This window comes from Nyctereutes procyonoides, unplaced genomic scaffold (assembly GCF_905146905.1).
Source record: "Nyctereutes procyonoides isolate TBG_1078 unplaced genomic scaffold, NYPRO_anot_genome, whole genome shotgun sequence".
Classification (NCBI taxonomy): Eukaryota; Metazoa; Chordata; class Mammalia; order Carnivora; family Canidae; genus Nyctereutes; species Nyctereutes procyonoides.
In genome coordinates this window covers 55,558,748-55,567,959 of record NW_026575052.1, presented here as the reverse complement: position 1 = coordinate 55,567,959, position 9,212 = coordinate 55,558,748, and the positions used below count along the sequence as shown (strand labels likewise).

At 40.0% G+C, this 9,212-nt stretch overlaps 1 protein-coding gene across 7 annotated transcripts in view; it reads right to left on the bottom strand.

Annotated features, from left to right (window-relative positions):
* The window catches only part of TASOR2 (transcription activation suppressor family member 2), a 75,541-nt gene that overhangs the window by 18,370 nt on the left and 47,959 nt on the right, over positions 1 to 9,212 (bottom strand). For 6 of the 7 annotated variants that reach the window (XM_055331136.1, XM_055331140.1, XM_055331139.1 and 3 more), the window contains 3 exons: positions 7,079 to 7,321; positions 2,491 to 3,370; positions 588 to 1,017 (listed from right to left, as the gene is read on the bottom strand). In XM_055331136.1, the coding sequence (XP_055187111.1) occupies positions 588 to 1,017; positions 2,491 to 3,370; positions 7,079 to 7,321 (1,553 nt within the window). The remainder of the gene's footprint in view (positions 1 to 587; positions 1,018 to 2,490; positions 3,371 to 7,078; positions 7,322 to 9,212) is intronic. The other variant, XM_055331138.1, reaches the window with a different exon arrangement.

Below are 9,212 nucleotides of genomic sequence, written 5' to 3'. Positions count from 1 at the left end.
TGAGCCTTAAAAACTATTCTAGGCCACCGGGGTGGCACAGAAGGTGAAGCATCTGCCTTCAGCTCAGGTCATGATCCCGGGGTCCTGGGATCGAGCCGAGCCTCGTATCAGGCCCCGGGTCGGGCTCCCTGCTCACTGGGGAGTCTGCTCTTCCCTCTCTTTCTGTTGCTTCCCCGGGCCTGCTCGTGCTAATAAATTAAAAACAACAACAACAACAACAACAACAACACCTATTCTAAGTAAGAACAGGTATTACATACCTCTATTAGAAGAGAGTATGCTCAGAGAGAACAAGTAATTTGCCCCAAATTATACAGTAAGTGACACCATTATGGTTGGCTCTCAGACCCATCTGACACCCACGGTCTCTTTCTACTACTACTACTTCAATCAGGGACGGAGAAAAGCTCCACCTGCAGACAATCCACAGTGACACTTACGGAAACAGTTTTTGGTATTATTAGTCCTTTACATAGATAGGGAATCCACCTTCCTAAAACAAACCAATGATATGTTTTGAATGTGATTTTACGTATCTAGAAAAAAAAATTTTTCACAAATGTCAGCATATACTCAGCTTTACTTACCTCATTTTTACAAGAATAAATGAAATTCTGGCTTTCTGGGGGATCTGGACGACCCTCTCTTGGAAAAATGTCTTTCCGTTCCTTCTGTACCCAGAGTTCCAAGCCTCTTGTGGGTGGAGGTTTAAGGAAGGGAAGCAAGGAGCTGGTGTCAGGGAAGGACACCTCGGCAGCGTGACCTCTGGGAGTTTCGCTGGTCTCCAACAGAGGGTCCACAGGACATCTTTCCACATTGGAGGACTCCTCGATTTCACTGAATTCTAATGATTCTAATGTGCTATTTATAGACACATATTTTGCTGGGTTGCTGTGTTCTACCACTTTTCGGGATGACCGTATGACTTTGTTCTGATTGCTGTAAAACAGAGCTACCCACATATGAAGCAAAAGCTTCACTTCTTCCACGTTATCAGGTAAGTCAGTGTTCCAGGGCCTGAGATTTTAAAGAAAAAACATGCAAAAAAAATCCTGAAAATTGTGATTTTAGTTGATTAAGTGCCTGCATTTTAATCTTAGTTTTAAATGTGTTCATTTTTTAAAATGTGTTCATTTTTATAGTAAAAATACATGAACATGAAATGATGAATAAGATAAAAATGAAGTTCATTTAACAAGTAATTACAAAAAAAAAAAAAAAACAAAAAAACAACAACAAAAAAAAGTAATTACAATGAATCTAATCCACTCATTTTATAGAGGCAGGAAAGGGAACTGAAACTCAAGAGCTTTGAAAAGTGACTTCCTTCAGATCGTAGACCCCTGACGCAGCAGAACCAAGACTGCAACAGAGGTCTCTGGCCTCCTGGGCTAGGATTTTTCTATTACTCTAACTCTCTCTGGACACAATATGCCTATTATGTGAATAATGGCTCCAGCAAACACCCAAATCCTCATATTTGCCAGGTTTGGCCAACTCATTTCTTTTCTATTTTTGTGTTTCTTTTTTTGTGTGTGTGTTTCTCTTCTAATAGTTGGGAAAGTCTTAAGGTTAAAATACCTTAATTCAGATTACAGTCCTGAAAAATCTCCTGAAACTATACAGCCAGGCAGGATTAAGGGTCAGGACATGACCCTCTTGAGTAGATGGGAACACTTAGTGTACACTCCTATGGGTCTGAGCTTGTGACCAGAGCACGGGAAGAAGTCTAATACAGTTTAGTTGCTCCTAGGTAAGACACTCCGTGAAGAGGCAGCTGAGCGCCTTTTCACATAGCTAGCGCTCCTTGCAAATAATAACGGCTACTGCTTACCAGTTTGTGCCAGTCACTGCGCAAAACCCTCACATACACAACACCCTGACTTGTAGCTATTACTAAACTCATACTTAAAAGCAATGGCCAGGGGACCTGGATGGTTCAGTGGTTGAGCGTCGGCCTTTGGCTCAGGTTGTGATCCTGGGGTCCTGAGCTCGAGTCCTGTATCGGACTCCCTGCGGGGAACCTGCTTCTCCCTCTGTATCTCTGCCTCTGTCTTTCATGAGTAAATCAAATCTAAAAAGCATTGCCTACAGACTGTCATCCTCCATTGGCATCACTTGGAAACTTGTTAGAAATGTACACTCTCAGGCCCTGTCTCAAAGAGACCTGAGTCAAAATCTGCACTATTAAGATCTCATTTAAATATTATAATTCAAAGACCATAAAGGCTTTCATAGGAGTATCTCAAAATAGCTGTTCACTAGGCTAAAGTCAGCCTGCAAAAGGTCTCTGTGGGACCACCAACAGTGGCAAAAACCAGCCTCATTTTCTTAGTTGTCAGTAAACATGACTGCTTGATAGTATCACTAAGTTACTGGATTCACACACAGTACTTCTCTTTCCCCAAAGTCTAGTGCAAATACTCCTTCCCACCACATTTATCAGCACAAAAGTCACATCCATCTACCTTGAGCATCACTCTTACTTACCCATGTAGTGCTCTTATTATGGTTTTCTCCAGGGGGTTGTTGGTGTATTTGCTGTCTAAGTTGAATGCATATTCTGAGTCACATTTGAAAGTGACCTTAAAGGAGCCATCACAGCTATAAACAGTATGAGAGCAGTAAGAATCTTTCAGGCTGGAGGACAGCAAACTACCCTTGCGCCTGCACCCCAGGTCCTCAGACAGCTTCTGCAGAGGGGAGGTGCTGTGCTGGTGCCGGAATGGCATTACCTTTCCCACCGGGGTCCCTGCTTCAGGGCCTTTTGTGCCATTCTTGGTGAAGGCAGGGCCTATGATTCCCCTCTGCTGTAGATACTTCTTTGAATGTTCTGCAAGGAGCAGGGCGTAGGAATGTTCCACAGCAACAAAAGAGCTTTGGCTTGCATCACTAGTCTCTAGGGTTTCCTCAGGAAGTGCTGATGGGGCTTCCATAGGGGGCAGATCACCAGGAACCCAAGTTTCTTCCATTTGGCTGATGATGGAATCCGATGTTGGATTACTCTTCTTCTCAGAGGAAGGCTTAGTTAACAGTCCACCTTTTTGATTCTTAACACCTCTGTGATATTCATGGTCAGACGTACCACGCACAGAATGTTCTTTAGAAAGCAGAACATCATTCTGTGGTGATTCAGAGGAGCAGGGAAAGTTTCTGGGCTCCGATGAAGGCGTGATAGAAGTAGCAGCACTTAAGGCTAGGTCAGCTAGCATATTTAGGGCTTGGGAGTCACAGTTGACAATAGAGTTTTCAGGGAGGTCTTTTTGAGCCACTGAGATTCCTTCCGTCTGAGCGGCATTTATGCTAGTAACATCCGCTTGTCCAACTGATGAGATTTCTGATGGCAGTTGTGAACCAGTTTCTTCTTTTGCTTCAGTATAAAAGAAAAGGACATGTAACATTTGATTTCCGTATATTTTAATTCTCTGCTATAGTACACTATGGCTTAGTGAAAATTAATGGTTGTCACTATATTCAAGAAGAACCTCTGGACAGGTTACACAGATTATATGTTGAAATATTCCTATCAGATAGGTTTCTTCCAACTGCCAGTTCTAATATAATGTATTTATACCACAGGAACAAATCTTAAAGAGCATGCATATTGATTTAAAAAGAAATCATCTTTCAAAAATGCATGTATGTAACTATACACAAAGTATACTGCTCAGCTAAAGAAAACAGTCAAAGAGGAAAAACCAAAAAAAAAGACCCGGACTCCTGCCCTCATAGAGCTTACAATCTAGTGCGAATAGAAGGATTTCTAAGTTTGAAGTGTATATTATATTATGTTAACACACTTTTACAAAGCATGTCCCTTAAGTGCTCTGTTAGAGAAATCACCTAAGTTCAAGCTACAGACAACTGTTACCCATATTGGTATTTCATTAGAATATGTAATGATACAAATAAAAAATCAGAAGTCATAGGATTATTCATTTAGAATCACCAATTTCATCACCTTCTAAAACTTTAAATTCTGTACTGAAAACATTTCCTCTCTACTCTGTCTGCAAACAGCAGAAAGTTGACCCTCGACAGCAGCCTACTTGCATTCCCAGTATGTTAGTTCAGTCTCCTGAGAAGGGGCTATTACGAAGGACAGAGTCCACAAGAATACTAGGCAACGATTCCCCACAGCAGGTGCATGGACAGAAAAGCCAACTGTGTTTTTCTTTGTAACAGCAGCAGCAGGTCTGAAATGAATTATTAACCTGCCTGCAAAGGCCAATGATTAATCCATTTAAAGAGAAAACCCTGGTCTGCGAGAGTCATCAGAGTGTGTGTGTGTGTGTGTGTGTGTGTGTGTGTGTGTGTGTGGTGGGAATGATAAAAGAAAAGAGCAACCCCAAGAGGAGTAGATGGAAGGAAGGGACCCAAAGCAGAGAATCACCTCATTAGCCCCATGGATCTACTGGAAGCACAAAATCCATTTTGTGATCTGATGTGTTTATTCACTGTCATTTCATTCCATTGTGGTTAACACTATGGCTCTTTTTTTTTTAATTAATTAATTTATTTATGATAGTCACACACAGAGAGAGAGGCAGAGACACAGGCAGAGGGAGAAGCAGGCTCCATGCACCGGGAGCCCGACGTGGGACTCGATCCCGGGTCTCCAGGATCGCGCCCTGGGCCAAAGGCAGGCGCTAAACCGCTGCGCCACCCAGGGATCCCCAACACTATGGCTCTTAAATAAGATACCACTTATGAGTAAAGCCTAATATAAAGAACTCTGCACTAAAGTTAGAAATAGGCTTCATTTTAACAAAATGTGTCTCAGGTAAATCATTTAATTACTGACTTGTTAGAGGTTCTCAATCAATTAAAAATAGAATACTGATCATCTCTTTTAAGAAATACAAATAAGACAACACCAAATGAAGTATATAAAAAATAGAGTTCAAAAATGAAAAGCTATATTGAAAATTTAAAGGAAGGCAGAAAAGCATTAGTTTCAGTAACAAAAATGAGCCTTCTTAAATTGATACCTCAATTATAAGAAATAAAACAGATAATTACAGGTGATTAAGAAATAACAAAAATTAAGAGTTATTTCAAACGTAGGCAATCCTAAAATTTTAACCTGGCACGTGGCTGCACAATATACACAGACAATTACAATACAAATCGGCCTATTTCTGAATACATATTTTAAAACCTTTTCATTTTCTGGGTGCCATTTATGCCAATACCCAACTGCATCCCTCTTATTAACCAATTAGTCTACAAACATCTATAAATATTTGTACCAATTCGGTACCAATAATTCCAATGACACAGCTAAGCAAACAAAGCTTACATGTGTATCTGTGCTCACAACGTTTATAAATTCATTAGAAAGAGAGGACCAAGAAATATCAAATGATTAGAAAAGAGTATAAATTTGATTCCATAGTATTCTCAAAACTCCAGAAGGAAATGAAAGAAACAGAGAGCTCAGTGAGGATCAGAGCAGCAGGGACAGGGTGACTTGGTTATGTTTCTGACTTCAGCTCAGGCCATGATCTCAGGATCCTGGGACTGAGCCTCACACATTGGGCTCCCTGCTGAGCAGGGAGCCTGCTTCTCCCTCTCCCTCCCTCCCACTCCCCCTGCTTGTGCTGTCTCTGTCAAAAAAAATAAACATTTTTTTAAATTTATTTATTCATGAGGGGGGGGGGGGCAGAGAGAGGAGGCTCCCTGCAAGGAGCCTGTTGTGAGACTCGATCCCAGGACCCTGGGATCCTGATCTGAGCCAAAGGCAGACACTCAACCACTAAGCCACCCAGGTGCCCCAAAATAAAAATCTTTGGAAAAAAACAAAAAACAAAAACAAACAAAAAACAGAGCATCAGGAAATGCCTCACAGTGGAGGCAGGACCTAGCTGTGCAGAATGTGATATAAGGGAAATGCTCAAAAGCAAAAATCAGTGTAATGCATGTGCAGAAGCGTGGAGTACGTGGTAGGGCAGGGACAGGCCAAGAAACAGCAGGAGGGAAATATTGATGTGTGGGGTAAGGCCCCATTATGAACTGCCCAAGAAACCAGCAGACTTTACATTTGGTATGTATGTGTCAAAACTGCAACACTGGGTTTTAGAATCACAGGACAAGCTTTTAAAAATTAGTTACTCATTAGGAAAAAAAACAAAACCAATAAACTTAAAAAAGCCCACATTTACCATAACACCATCACCCCAACAAAACAGTATTTTTTGAATTCCCACTAACTGTGAGGTTTTTTAAAAGCCTAAAAATAGATGAGGGAGAGAGTAGAACCAGGGAGATTAGACAGAAAACTGATAGGAATACAAAGGTGTGAGACATGAAGTCTTTGTTAAAACAAGAAAAACAACACACATACAACCCAGCAGGCCTCAATACCAAAGATGAAGTAGAAGTTAGACTCTGCCGGATTGGAATAAGTGCACTACACATGCAGAGGCCAGGTGAGAGGGGACATGGATGTGACGTGAGCTCAGCCTGGGAGAAGTCTGCGGTGAGAGTGGTACTTTCTGTCCAGAAGTTGAAAACACAGAACTAGAGCAGTTGGTCATTTGTTCATGTAACTAAACTTTATTATTCACTTAAGCAAGCAAAACTGCTTTTTTTTTTTTTTACTTTTTCTTTTTGCAAAACTGCTTTTAAAATTAATCTACTGCCTTTTAAAACCAAACACAGGGCTCAGGATTACTGAGCATCTTGAACAAGCTCTTTAGAACTCCCTTTGGACAAATTAAACTTACAACTTTCTACTTTTTAAACTGATTGTGGCCCAGAAAAATATTCCAAATACCATCTGTGTGCATTTAGTTCTAAAAAAGCCTCTGTACACTTACACTCTTGTAGACTGTTCACATCCAGGCTGTATATAAACTAAAAAGGAGGGTCTATTTTGGGAAGGTTCAAACCTGTACTTTACGGATTTATTTACAACAGGAAACCCACCTACTTAGTCCGGTTAGCTCTGAACTCAAGGATATAGCAGGAATTCTTGGTAAATTTCAGCTATTCTTAGATTAATTCAACACATTATCTTGCAATTGCAATTCGTCTGCACTGCAGTGTGTAAGTTGACAGGAAGAGTGTTTCTTACCAGGCTGTGGCTGCTTTCTGATTCTGAGATTCTGTTTGCCTTTTACTAGATTTACCCTCTGCTTTTGTGGAGATTTCTTCATGGGTGGCTTAGCCCTTGGAACAGTTTTGACTGGAGATTTCTCTTGTTTCCTTGCCCTTTTAGCATTCGTTGCCACTGGAGCATCTTTAGAAATGGGAGCTTCTCGGTTTTTCCTATCCAATTTGGTTGTCTGTACAAACTGTGCAGCCAGCACGTCAGCACCTTATGTAGAAAACACACTGTTTTTTAAGGGGAAGGGGGCTCAAATACTTATCAGCAATAGTTTTTCCTTTGACTTCTTTTCAGAGGGGTAACTTTAGTAATAGGGAAGAAAATATCAAATTTGGGGTATTTCATTAAAATATTTTTTAAACAAAGCGTAAGTTAAAAGTTCTCATATAAATATAAAAATATGATCTAAGTGTCAGACTAGTCCTGTCAGGTGAAGAAGAAAATGTCAGGGTAATAATTTTATAAAACAAGGCATGACTTAAGAAAAAAAAAAAAATTCTCCATAATTTTTCCTGACTGATGAGGCAGGTAAGGGCTGAGGATGGTAGTTTGCAGCACTGGGGGATGGAGAATTCAATTTATGGAAAAGTAACAGCTCCCACAAAGCGATGTAGATGAAACTGTAATTGCACTGCAGAGAAGAGACTGTATATTCATAAAGAGCCATCTTCTAGATTTCGCTTAACTAGTCCTAAATATCCAAGTCTTAACACGACTGGAAAAATTGTCTTTATGGAGCAGAGGAAGGTCCACAGAAGAAGCCTTCACCTGATTTAACTTCCTACAAGCCTTTTACAATGCTTCATCTCTCTTACAGAGTACGTGGCTTTGCTTCTCACATGGAAGGAAACAGCTAGGAGGCAAGTACGTAGGAAAAAAACTCATGACTACCTGCTAATTTAACACAACAGAAAGTGTTTCAACCTCTTTCAAGAGTTAAAAAAAAAGTTAATGTTCCCTTTGAAAACTTTTTTTTAGCTGTTCTCACCAAAAAATTAAGTCCCAAATTTAGTCAATAAAAATATCACACGAGTTTTCACAAATGTTTTAAAATTACAACATAGAAAAAACATACAGTTGACCCCTGAACAACAGGGTTTGAATGGATTCTTTTTTAATAAACCTAAGTACAATGTATTATTAACTTATGATTTTCTTTTTAAAGATTTATTTGAGAGAGAGTGCATGGTTGTGCACACTCGAGTGGAGAGGGACCAGAGGGAGAGGGAGAGTCTTAAGCAGACTCCATACAGAGTGCAGAGTCCAAAATGGGGCTCAATCCCATGACACTGAGATCATGACCTAAGCCAAAATCAAGAGTCAGATGCTTAACTGATGACACCATCCAGGGGCCCCCATGATTTTTTTTTTAAGATTTTATTTATTTATCTGAGAGTGCATAAGCAAGAGAGTGGGGGGAGGGGCAGAGGGAAAGGAGAGAGAAAATCTTAAGCAGACTCCCCACAGAGCAGGGCTCATCTCATGATCCTGAGATCATGAACAGAGCAGAAATCAGGAATTGGATGCTTAATCAACTGTGTCACACCCAGGGGCCAACCCCCTTATGATTAGCACTTTTTTAGTAGCACTTTCTTTTATCTACCTTACATAATTTTAAGAACAGAGTGTATATTATGGAAAACATACGGAGTATGCATCAATCAGCGATCTGTACTATCAGTAAGCTGCTGGTCAACAGGAGGTTATGAGTAGGTCTGGGAGATAAAAGCTATAGACATTTTTTTACTGCATGAGGGCTTGGCACTCCTGATACCCACGTTGTTCAAGGATCAACTGTATTTCTAATTGAGAACAGGAAACACAATACTAGTTTAAGAAATTGTGATGACTGTTAGTGAAATGTAGAAAAGAGAGCAATTTCATTTTATTTTTAGGGAGTTTCAGAAAGGAGTGGTTTAAAAAGAAAAAGGCTCTGGCATCTCTTAATGTGTACATTTCCCTGGGTCTAATTATTTTCCTCTGTACTAAACAATTAAAGTTATAAAGCAACACACTGTTTTGTTTTTAATAATAAGACTTCTTAGTCTACTCCAGCTATTTACTAAAATTTTTAGCACAAAAAGGGCAAAATATAAATCAA